Below are 12,619 nucleotides of genomic sequence, written 5' to 3' on the forward strand. Positions count from 1 at the left end.
AGCTTGAGACCCTGGAGAGCTGCTGCCAGTCTGAGTAGACATATGAACATATGAAGCTGCCTTATACTGAATCAGACACTTGGTCCATCAAAGTCAGTATTGTCTCCTTAGACTGGCAGCGTCTCTCCAGGCTCTCAAGCTGAGGTTTTTCACACCTATTTGCCTGGACCCTTTTTTGGAGATGCCGGGGATTGAACCTGGGACCTTCTGCTTCCCAAGCAGATGTTCTACCACTGAGCCACCGTCCCTCCCCTGAAGACAATACTGACTTTGATGGACCGAGGGTCTGATTCAGTAGAAGGCAGCTTCATATGTTCATATATGTTCATATGTTCACGCACGCACACAGCTCACTCGCTGTCACTCCGTCACTCACATCTGTGCTTCCACAGAGTGGTTTCTTAGGCCAGAAGCCCCACTGTGGCCACCACCAAGCTCACCTTCCTCGAGGAAGCGGGGGTGGGGGGTGTCTGGCCTGGGGCACCAGTTTTGCGCTGGTGCTGGCGAGGGGACCCCTGATGGGGCAAATGACCCCGCTCAGCACCGTTCCAGTGCAGGAAAAACGAGCCGAAACACTAAAAAAGATCAAAGGGAAACCAGAAAATCCAGCCACACTAAACTCCACACAGATGCCAGGAAAAGCTGAAGTCTAAGGAATCGCCTGCATGAGCAGAGTTAATAGTTTAAAGACCTGCTTAAAGTGGCCTATTTTCAGCAGGTGGCGGGAAAACGAATAAGCTTAAGGGGAGCTTAAGGGATGAGGCCAGGAGGGTATTCCAGAGTCGGGCAGCCTTATTAATGGCTTTGGTGCTCGGGCTTCTGTTAATGTTGGGATTGGTGCTGCATCGCACCTGTCGCAATTCATGTGGCCCGGAGCACAAATTAAAGTGCATAATTACGCTGTTGTCAAGTTGGTACCTACTTGAGGGCAAAAGCAAAGAGAGAGGGAGAGCACAGCTTGTTTGCATGTACTTGGACACTTTCAGGACGCTAGATGCTTCTCGTTTTTTAGATTGAATTAACATTTTGTACCGCACTTGCCCAGTCTCATCTGATCTCAGAAGCTCAGCAGGGCAGGGTCGGTCCTGGCTAGAATTTAGATGGGCCACCTGCAAGGAATACCAGGCTCATGACACTTAGGCAAGCAGTGGCCAACCACCTGTAAGTGTCTCTTGCCTTGAAAACCCTGCAGTAGGTGTGGCCAAAGCTGCTTAACGTAAGAGCCACACAGAATAGACATCAGATGTTTGAGAGCCACAACACATGAACATCAGATGTTTGAGAGCTGCAGGAAAGGAAGGAAAATAGATGGAGGGAGGGAGAGATGGAAAGAAAGCAACTTTAACTTTAAAGGCATTCTCCAAGCCACTGGCTCGGCTTGGAGAAGAGATTTAAAGAGAGAAATGCGTTCTCCAAGGCAGTTGATGGGACAGTGGGGACTTCAAGAGCCACACAACATGTATGAAAGAGCCACAGTTTGGCCACCTCTGCCCTACAGGGTTGCCAAATGTTAGCTGTGTCTTGATGACAAAACAGGTTGTATGTCCTTACTATGATTTTGGTTTGGACCATCAAAGCTTACCTTAACAAACACCTGCATGAGGTGGGGAAAACCTCCCCCCCCCATCTCAGTTCCCTTCCAGAGGTGATGACAGGAAGTTAGCATTGTTAGATGAGCTGCCCAGTTTAGTCATTCGTCTAACCCACGTTTTTGTCACCGCTGGCTACTCAGCCTCCAGGACATCTGCTCCTACAATCCCAAGAGTGTCCAGAGTGCGTGTTCATTATTGAACCTCTGCATTCCTTACTGTGCTATGGCTGGTGGCACTGGGGGTCATCAAGTCCTGTGGAACCTCTTGCCTCTGGTTCGCAGCGGCAAGGGGGAATTGCTTCTGTGCGGGAAAGGAAGCCGAGGAGAAGCTCGACGACCGCAGCGCAGCAAGAGGGTGTTAAGTAGTACCTTCCCTCTCGTTGCCCCCCTACAGGGGTGGAATTCTAGCAGAAGCTCCTTTGCATATTAGGCCACACATCCCTGATGTAGCCAGTCCTCCAAGAGCTTACAAAAAAGAGCCTTGTAAGCTCATGGAGGATTGGCTACATCAGGGGTGTGTGGCCTGATATGCAAAGGAGCTCCTGCTAGAATTCCGCCCCTACCCCTGTGGAAGCGTTACATCTGGACATGATCGTTCCTTAGGGCGAAGAGATGCAGGATATAAAGCAAAAGATCATCCTCCTGTGCCAGACCAAGGACGGCCTCTTGATGACCACAAAGGATTCCCTGCTGGAGCTTCACCAGCGCCACGAACAATCTGAACCGGAAGATGAGGGCGTTGAGTCTCCGGCGCCGGAGGAAAGTGGGTTGGTCGACGGAGCAGGTGCTGATCGGCAGGTATGTGGAATGCCTCCATGTCCCTTGAAGTGGCTTCGGTGGCTTTGACAGCCAGTGTGGTGTAGCGGTTAAGAGTGGCAGACTGTGATCTGGAGAACTGGGTTTGATTCCCCACTCTGCCACATGGAGCCTCTTGGTGAGCTTGGGCCAATCCCAGTCCTCTCAGGACTCTCTCGGCCCCACCTACCTCACAAAGTGCCTGTTGTCGGGAGAGGAAGGGAAGGTGATTATAAGCTGCTTCGAGACTCCTTAGGGTAGAAAGAAGATGCATATAAAAACCTGCTTGTCTTCTTCCTTCGCCTGAAGTCTGCTGGATGACCTTAGGCCAGTCAGGGTTCCCTCAGAACCTCACAGGATGCCTATTGTGAGGAGAGGCAGTGTAGTGTAGCCAGCTGAAAGAGCTGTACTGGCTTCCTGTTGTGTTCTGAGTCCTTTTCAAGGTGTTGGTATCGACCTTTAAAGCCCTTTACTGTCAGGGGCCTGCCTATCTACGGGACTGCCTTTCTCCACATGTTTCCCAGAGGGCACTGCATTCACGGACACAAAATCTACTGTCCATCCCTGGACCAAAGGAGGCTAGGCTATGCTCTACATGGGCTAGGCAGGGGTAGGGAACAGTGGCTCTCCAGATGTTTTTTGCCTACAACTCTCATCAGCCCCAGCCAGCATGGCCAATGGCTGGGGCTGATGGGAGTTGTAGGGGAAAAAACATCTGGAGAGCCACTGTTCCCTACCCCTGGGCCACTAGGGCCTTCTCGGTGGCAGCACCAGAAATGTGGAATGCTCTCCCGGAGGCCATAAGGGCCCTGCGGGATCTCTCTACTTTCCACAGGGCCTGCAAAACCGAACCGTTCCAACAGGCCTTTGATATCTAACCGGGAGAGGACTGCCACCCCACATCATTACAGCGCCATGATACTATGTGATCACCATCAGGAAAGAAGAACTCGCTTATATTGAAGTGGCACATCACCACATAATGGTTTTAAATTGTAACCATATTTTATTGGCTTTTACATTGTAAATTTAAATGTTGTTAGCCGCCCTGAGTCCACTCACGGAGAGGGAGGGATAGAAGTTTAAGGTAAAGAAATAAATAAAATGTAGTGATTAAGGGTGGCAGGCTCTGATCTGGAGAACTTGGGTTTGATTGCCAATCCTCCACGTGAAGCTTTCTGGATGACCTTGGGCCTGTCACAGTTTTCTCAGAGCTGTTCTCTCAAGAGTAGTTCTCATACCTCTCTCAGCCTCACCTGCCTCACAGGGTGCCTGTTGTGGAGAGAGGAAGGGAAGGCAATTGTAAGCTGCCTTAAGACTTCATAGGGTAGAGGAAAGCAGGGTACAGAAACCAAGTCATCTTTGTTGCAAATCGGTCAAATGCTCAAGGGAACTCTTTTACGTTGTTATTTTTGATAGGAAGAAGGGGAGTGCCACTGGTGAAGGAGACAGAAGAGGAGGAGCTGGATTTGAGTTCATTAGCAAATGAGATGCCAACAAGATTTTCAGGGTATAAGCTTTGGAGAGTCATAGCTCTCTTTGTCAGCTTATACCCCACAAAATCTTGTGGGTCTCTAAGGTACTCCTGGATTCAGATCTAGCTGTTGTACGGTAGATCAGAGAGGAAGAAATCCTCAAAACATATGTCAGCATATTTCAAGAACGCTCTCTTCAGGCTTCCTTGTATACAGGGCTTTTTTTTTTGTAGCAGGAACTCCTTTGCATATTAGGCCACACACCCCTCTGATGTAGCCGGTCCAAGAGCTTAAAGGGCTCTTCTTACAGGGCCTACTGTAAGCTCTTGGAGGATTGGCTACATTGGGGGGGTGGCCTAATATGCAAAGGAGGCCCTGCTACAAAAAAAGCCCTGCTTGTATATGTTGTCAGGAGTTAGAATGAGTTCAGTTATTCCTAAAATAACAGCTAAAGAGAGCAAGGCAGAGAGGAGTCGATCAAGACTGTTTTCCTTGTCCATGACCCAATCAAGGTTATGTGTATTCCAGTTCTGCTGGTATCCATGAGAGTGTAAAATGCACACTTGCATTTCTCCTGTCAAAGTCTATGGCTGGTAAAACTGTTTTATATTGATAGCATCTTGCCTGTAGCAGCCATCTCAGTTAGTTAGTGCTTAGCGCTGGTTGGAAAGTGGCTGAACACCAGATTCAATGAGAACAGAACAAAAAGATCTTTCCTGCCGCTCAAGTTAACTGGGCTGTATCTCTCCATGTGTGTTGCAGCTGTCCAAGCGAGGGTCGCTGTCTCTTCTACCTTCTGTGGTTGAAGAAGCAGAAGACAGCTCATTCCACGGCGAAGTAAGTCTAACACAAAGTTTGTCACCCCCAAAGCCAGCACGAAAGGCTCTCAAAAGTTTGTTTCCCCAGAAATCGTGCTCGTCTCTGAGGTGCTGTCAGACTTGAATCTAGCTGTTCTGCTGAAGACCAGGGGTGGAATTCTAGCAGAATCTCCTTTGCATATTAGGCCACACACCCCTGATGTAGCCAATCCTCCGAGAGCTTACAAGGCTCTTTTTTGTAAGCTCTTGGAGGATTGGCTACATCAGGGGTGTGTGGCCTAAGATGCAAAGGAGCTCCTGCTAGAATTCCACCCCTGCTGAAGACCGACTCGGTTACTCCTCTGAAAAAATGTATAGCAGGATAACTCTCAATACAAAAAGAACACCTACAGATTAGAAATGAGAAGGAAGTGCCGTCTTTTGAACCTAATCAGCTTCATTAGTTGCTCCAAAATTTTGGTTCTGCAGGGAAAGAGGGGTGGATCTAAAAAGGTCATAGTCTTCTTAAAGGAGTTGGGCTTTGCTAGGTAGTTTCTGGACAAAAAGCACCCTAGAATTTTTCTGAGAGGATTCTGAATGTTGTGGTTTCCCCTGTTAGAAAAAGGGAGGTACAATACTATGAAGTATAGGAGTTGCGCTCATTCAAAGCTTCTCAAAGTAAACTTCTTTCTTCCACATCTTTCTGCAAACAATCTTGTTTGCTTTGGAGGGGGTAAAGACAACGACTGACGAGATATTAGTCAGGGAGTGTTTATGTACGTTGGCCAAGATTTCCTATACCTTACAGGTTTTAAAAGGTAACGGTAGTCCCCTGTGCAAGCACCAGTCGTTTCCAACTCTGGGGTGACGTTGCAATGCGACGTTTTCACGGCAGACTTTTTCACAGGGTGGTGTGCCATTGCCTTCCCCAGTCATCTACACTTCCCCCCACAGCAAGCTGAGGGCTCATTTTACCAACCTCGGAAGGATGGAAGGCTGAGTCAACCTCGAGCCGGCTACCTGAAAACCCAGCTTCCGCCGGGATCAAACTCAGGTCGTGAGCAGAGAGCTCCAACTGCAGTACTGCAGCTTTACCACTCTGCGCCACGGGGCTGCCTTTTGAAAGGTTTAGACGTCGAGAAAAGGGTCTTTCAATGGTTTAGTAGAAATGATAGCTCAGTAGAACTTCCGTGTTTACATGCAGTGTACCTGGGAGTCTGGGACATATGATGGTGTCTTCATGCCCTGCTTGCAGGCTTTTCAGAAGCCTCTCTCCAGCTCCTCTCGAAAGCACACACACCCGTATTGTCCTCCCAAGTTGCTTTTCTCCTTAAATTTCCAGTCGACATTTGCATTTTGTAAAGGTTTGTCCATGTTTGTGTGTCAATCCCTGCAGACAGTATCATCGCCGGATTTCTGACATGATCCTTATCTTCCAACCAAGCTAAGACCAGCATTTCTGTTGAATCTTAACAATAAATACAAATCAGCAATCATTATGTGCATGCATGTGTGCAGGGGCAGGATTCTAGCAGGGGCTCCTTTGCATATTAGGCCACGCCCCCTGATGTAGCCACTCCTCCTGGAGCTTACAGTAGGCCCTGTACAAAGAGCCCTGTAAGGAATTCTAGCAGGACCTCCTTTGCATATTAGGCCGCACCCCCCTGATGTAGCCAATCCTCCTGGAGCTTCCAGTAGGCTCTGTACTGAGAGCCCTGTAAGGAATTCTAGCAGGACCTCCTTTGCATATTAGACCACGCCCCCCTGATGTAGCCAATCCTCCTGGAGTTTCCAGTAGGCCCTGTACTGAGAGCCCTGTAAGGAATTCTAGCAGGACCTCCTTTGCATATTAGGCCACGCCCCCTGATGTAGCCAATCCTCCTGGAGCTTACAGTAGGCCCTGTACAAAGAGCCCTGTAAGGAATTCTAGCAGGGGCTCCTTTGCATATTAGGCCACGCACCCCTGATGTAGCCAATTCTCCGAGAGCTTACAGGGCTCTTTTTTTGTAAGCTCTCGGAGGATTGGCTACATCAGGGGTGCGTGGCCTAATATGCAAAGAAGCTCCTGCTAGAATTCGATCCCTGCATGTGTGTATGTTGGCTGCCATCACGTCCCTTCTGACTTACAGCGACCCTATGAATTAACGGCCTCCAAAACATCCTATCATTAACAGCCTGGTTTTTAAAAATTCTAATACCTATCCCAGGTCCCATCACAGACCTTAATTTTTCTTTCTTTTTTAACTTAATGGTTTTCTTGGTTCCCTCCTTCCCACCAGTCACCTAAGTTCTAATTCATAGGCCTGCCCAGACGTAATGAGTAGGCAGATCCAAATAGACACCGTGTTGGTCTGGAGTAGTAGAACAAAATAGGAGTCGATTGCACCTTTAAGACCAACTTAGTTTTATTCAGAACGGCAGCTTTCGTGTGCATGCCCACTTCTTCAGATGAGGAACGAGGTACAGTAAGCAGAGCCACATATAGCTGGTGGGGTTTGGAATGCCAAGTGGGACAAAGTTAAAAACCAAGAGCAGAATAGTAAAATTAACAAATTCAGAAAACCTTTGATCTGGGTTGAATTAGCGTGGGAAACCATAAAATAGTAACATGTCGGAATGTGAGAATGCCTGTTAATTATTCTATTGCTAATAAAACTGGGTCAAAAAGAAGGCATTTCTTTTCCAGAAGTAATAAGTAGGCATTACTCAGTGGCGTTCTGTCCTCCTTTGAAGAGCATTGCCTGAAGTCTTAACTTATGCACCACAGAAAAACACTTCTCCGTGTGTCCCACTGGAATAGCCAGTTAACGAGCCATGACTCAGCCAACTTCCTGTGAGCTCCAGTCTACCTGTGTAAACGCAGATTGGCTGCTTAGATACCTGTTGCGGCTGATCACATGACAGCCAGTTACTTTTTCTTTCTTTCTCTTCCCGCCCCCCCTTCCCCTTGACTGCCGGCTGATGCTGCTTTTTGCACCAAAGTGTGCATTTTCCTCCCCACAACCCCTTTGAGCTCCCTGATTATTTCCCTCCTGTGTTTGACTCTCTTTTGTTGCTGTAGGGTGAATCCGCCGCCAGCCCAGTCGCAAGCGGTGCAGAGCGCCTAGTGACAACCTTGGGAGGGGTGGATACCACCGATAAGCCTGCCGCCCCCCAGCCCGCTCAGCTCCTCCATGTGTGCCAGGAAAAAGTTGCCGAGCTGGAAAGGTGGCTAGACAAAGCGAGAGAATCCCTGGGATCAAAAGGCCCAACCCGTCAGATGCAGCAGGCGGTGGAGCAGCATCTCGCTGCGTGCCAGGTAAGCTGGACGGGTCCGGAGTTCACTGCTGCCTGTTGAAAGCTGAGCCACCTTTCCCTCTCCCTTAGGTATGCTGACATAGCAGCCGCTGAGTCCTTCTGGTCTCTCGCTGCCGTGCAGTGGCAGTAAACAGCAAGCCTGCCTGAATTCAATGGAAGGGGCATGTCCGGGGATCGGTTTCCGTGGTTATTGGCTCAGCCCTTGCAGCGAACGCAGAATTCCAAAGCAGAGGAGGAGAGAAGTGGCAGGTCCAGACAGCGTTTGATCTGCCTGCTGCTTTCCCCCTTAGCCCCTCCCCCAGGCATCCACCCCCTGCCCAGACTAGGCAAAGAGGAAGGAGCCTGTCGTGTATGTGGACTCAAGTGAGAACTGAATGGGGTGTTCCTTTCTCAATTTTCAATTCCAAATGATGCCAAGAGGTAGCTTGGGGACTTGGGAACAATACAAGGATCCAAACCCCTGTGGCCCTGCACCAATCACAGGTCCCCTGCCGGTTTGAATGGTCCAATCACGTGCTTGCGTGGGAACCCTGAGTTGTATATAGTTGGCCCAGTTGGCCCAGTCTTGAACTGCAGCCTGCCATATACTGTACTTAATAAAGAGCTGATGATCGCGACCACCTCGCCTCTTCCAGGCATTGAACCCGCTATATTATGGAGCCCAGCTGGGAGTTGTGGAAGGGTGGGGAGGAGGGGGTGGGTGGGGCTGAGCTTTGTGTCCCCAGCAGCTGCTTTTTGCCCACACCTGTCTTTATTTATTTTAGGTCATTTATAGTCCGCCCTATCCCCAAGAGGACTCAGGGCGGACAACAACATTATAAAAAAGAATATGAATAACACTTAAAACGTATGAATAAAATAAAGACAATTCAATCAAAGACAGTTTCAGATAGTTTTAGATGGCGGCTCAGTGGGCACCTGTTGTACAGCCTAAGAATCAGTTGGCACATGTTATTTGGGCTACACATCAGTCTTACATTCTAAGAATCAGACACGGCAGAAGGTAATTTAATATTATGACAGCGGTGATACTGCAGCATAGGGCCGGCCAATGGAATAGAATGCCCGATAGTGTGGGACGCCTGCTGCCTCAACTAAAGGCCTGGCGGAATAGCTCCGTTTTACAGGCCCTGCAGAAAGGTTACAGTTCAGTAAGGCCTCAGATCTTGAGGGGCAACTGATTCCACCAGTCTGGGGCCAAGGCCGAAAAGGCCCTGGCCCTAATTGAGGCAAGACAGACGTCCTTCGGGCCAGGGACGGTCAACAGGTGTTGTTAGCGGGACCGTAATGGTCTCTGGGGCATATACGGGGAGATGCGGTCCCATAGATTTGTCGGTCCCAGGACATGTAAGGCTTTAAAAGTTAATATTAAAACCTTGAAACGGATCCGATACTCAACTGGCAACCAATGTACTTCGTTTTCTACCCTATGAGGACCCAACGTGGCCTACCTGGTTCTTCTCTCTGCTGTTTTAATCTCATGACACCCCTTTGAGGTAGGTGAGGCTGAGAGTGTGTGGCCCAAAGTTATCCAGCAAGTTTCCATGGCGGAGTGATTTGCCCCTGGATTCTCTCATCATGCTGGCTTTCACACTAGCAGAATTCATAGGAAGATGATATTGGATTTATATCCCACCCTCCACTCCAAATCTCAGATTGGCTCACAATCTCCTTTATCTCCCTCCCGCACAACAGACACCCTGTGAGGTGGGTGGGACTGAGAGGCCTCTCCCAGCAGCTGCCCTCTCAAGGACAACCAGAGCTATGGCTGACCCAAGGCCATTCCAGCAGCTGCAAGTGGAGGAGTGGGGAATCAAACCCAGTTCTCCCAGATTAGAGTCCACACAACCACTACACCAAACTGGCTCTCATAAGAACATAAGAGAAGCCATGTTGGATCAGGCCAGTGGCTCATCTAGTCCAACACTCTGTGCCACACAGTGGCCAAAACCCAGGGGCCATCAAGAAGTCCCCCAGAGAGGCTAGAACTCCAGAAACCCTCCCGCTTTTGCCCCCCAAGCACCAAGGATACACAGCACCACTGCCCCAGAGTTCCATCCGTACCTTGCAGCTAATAGCCACTGATAGACCTCTGCTGCATATGTTTATCCAATCCCCTCTTGAAGCTTTCTGCGCTTGTAGCTGCCATCACTTCCTGCGGCAGGGAATTCCATGTGTTATTTATTTTTTTTAGTTGTCCAACACAGAGTGGTGACCGAGGAGAAGGGGGTTCTTAGGCCCTTGTACATATAATTGTGCCATCCAGTTGCAATCAGTTCATGGCAACCCAAGGCCCACAGGGTTTTCAAGGCAAGCGATGAGCAGAGGTGCTTGGCCATTGCCTTCCTCTGCACAGCAACCCTGGTTTTCCTTGGAATTATCGTATTAGCGCCTGTTGATGTTTTTAGTAATTGCTCTTATGTCTTTATGTTTGTATTGCTGTTTTATTTTGTCTGGTCATGTCAGTCTGATTGCTTGACCCCTAATCTGTGAGCCGCCCTGAGCCTGCCTTCGATGGGGAGGGCGGGATAAAAATTAAGTGTGTTGCTGGACGCCATCGTTTTTCTGCTGCTTCAGACCAACACGGCGACTCACCTGAATCTACCAGCCAGAATATGTTCAGCAGGGCTTTTTTTGTAGCAGGAACTCCTTTGTATATTAGGCCACACACCCCAATGATGTAGCCAATCCTCCTGGAGCTTGCAGTAGGCCCTGTACTAAGAGCCCTGAAAGCTCTAGGAGGATTGGCTACATCAGAGGGGTGTGGCCAGGGGTGGAATTCTAGCAGGGGCTCCTTTGCATATTAGGCCACACACCCCAATGATGTAGCCAATCCTACTAGAGCTTGCAGTAGGCCCTGTACTAAGAGCCCTGACAGCTCTTGGAGGATTGGCTACATCAGAGGGGTGTGGCCAGGGGTGGAATTCTAGCAGGGGCTCCTTTGCATATTAGGCCACACACCCCAATGATGTAGCCAATCTTCCTAGAGCTTGCAGTAGGCTCTGTACTAAGAGCCCTAAAAGCTCTTGGAGAATTGGCTACATCAGAGGGGTGTGGCCAGGGGTGGAATTCTAGCAGGGGCTCCTTTGCATATTAGGCCACACCACCCCTGATGTAGCCAGTCCTCCAAAAACTTACAGGGCTCTTAGTGCAGGGCCTACTGTAAAGTCCAGAAGAATTGGCTATATTAGGGGTGTGTAGCCTAATATGCAAAGGAGCTCTGCTACAAAACAAAGCCTTGGTTTTCAGTAAAGAAGCCTTGAGGGGGTCGTAAAAAATGAATAATTAACCTCTTGGCTTTCCAGGCAATGCTGTTAGAGATTGAGCAGAAGGTGGGGTCCCTGTTGGAGGACTGCAAAGACAGGCAAACCGACGACAGCCAGAGCCTCCAGCAAGAAGCGGAGAACCTTTCCTTGAAACTTAAGGACGTGAAATGCAACTTGGAAAAAGTCCATGGCATGCTCCAGGACAAATATGCGGAAGAACAGGTAAGAAGTCGGGAGCTTGAGAGAATCAGTGCTGTGTTGGTTTTTATTTAAAAAGTGCACTTATGGGCAATGCTGCTGGCTGCATTCTTTAACGATTTCTGTTCTTCTGGCCTTCCCCTCCTCTGTTTAGAATTTCCTTTTCCAGTGCTTAAAGTGCACATTGCACTTTGCTGTTGAGTATGGTGTTTCTGTCGTCATGCACAGTTCCCTGAAGGGGTGTGTGCGCGGGGCTTTTTTTGTAGCTGGAGCTCCTTTGCCTATTAGGCCACACACCCTCTGATGTAGCCAATCCTCCAAGAGCTTACAGTAGCTCCTGTACTAAGAACCCTGTAAGCTCTTGGAGGATTGGCTACATCAGAGGGTGTGTGGCCTAATAAGCAAAGGAATTCCTGCTACAAAAAAAAGTCCTGGGTGTACGTGTTTTGAGGGGTGGGGTGCTGACTCTGAGTTGAGAAATTCCTGGAGGTTTGGGAGGGGACGCCTGGGAAGGCAGGGTTTGGGGAGGGGAGCGATCTCAGTAGGGTTGCCAATCCCCGGGTGGGAGCAGGGGATCTCCCAGTTTGGAGGCCCTCCCCCCGCTTCAGGGTCGTCAGAAAGCGGGGGGAGGGGAGGGAAATGTCTGCTGGGAAGTCTATTCTTCCCTATGGAGACATATTCCCATAGGAAATAATGGAGAATTGATCCGCAGGTATCTGGGGCTCTGAAGGGGCTGTTTTTTGAGGTAGAGGCACCAAATTTTCTGTATAGCATCCAATGCCTCTCCCCAAAGTACTCCCCATGTTTCAAAACAATTGGACCAGAGGGTCCAATTCTATGAGCCCCAAAAGAAGGTGCCCCTATCCATTATTTCCTATGGAAGGAAGGGATTTAAAGGGTGTGCGATCCCTTTAAATGCGATGACCAGAACTCCATTATTCCCTATGGAGACATATTCCCATAGGAAATAATGGAGAACTGATCTGTGGGTATCTGGGGCTCCCGGGGGGGGGGGGTATTTTTTGAGGCAGAGGCACCAAATTTTCTGTATAACATCCAGTGCCTGTCCCCAAAATACTCCCCATGTTTCAAAACAATTAAACCTGGGAGGGGGTCGAATTCTGTGAGCCCCAAAAGAAGGCACCCCTATCCTTCATTATTTCCTATGGAAGGAAGGGATTTAAAAGGTGTGCGATCCCT

The 12,619-nt window shown here is 49.2% G+C and overlaps 1 protein-coding gene across 1 annotated transcript in view; it reads left to right on the top strand.

Moving 5' to 3' along the window:
- The window catches only part of SYNE2 (spectrin repeat containing nuclear envelope protein 2), a 407,300-nt gene that overhangs the window by 203,243 nt on the left and 191,438 nt on the right, over positions 1 to 12,619 (top strand). The window contains exons 59-62 of the mRNA XM_060261546.1: positions 2,195 to 2,389; positions 4,624 to 4,698; positions 7,720 to 7,956; positions 11,261 to 11,443. Of these exons, the coding sequence (XP_060117529.1) occupies positions 2,195 to 2,389; positions 4,624 to 4,698; positions 7,720 to 7,956; positions 11,261 to 11,443 (690 nt within the window). The remainder of the gene's footprint in view (positions 1 to 2,194; positions 2,390 to 4,623; positions 4,699 to 7,719; positions 7,957 to 11,260; positions 11,444 to 12,619) is intronic.

Source organism: Heteronotia binoei, chromosome 21 (genome assembly GCF_032191835.1).
Source record: "Heteronotia binoei isolate CCM8104 ecotype False Entrance Well chromosome 21, APGP_CSIRO_Hbin_v1, whole genome shotgun sequence".
Classification (NCBI taxonomy): Eukaryota; Metazoa; Chordata; class Lepidosauria; order Squamata; family Gekkonidae; genus Heteronotia; species Heteronotia binoei.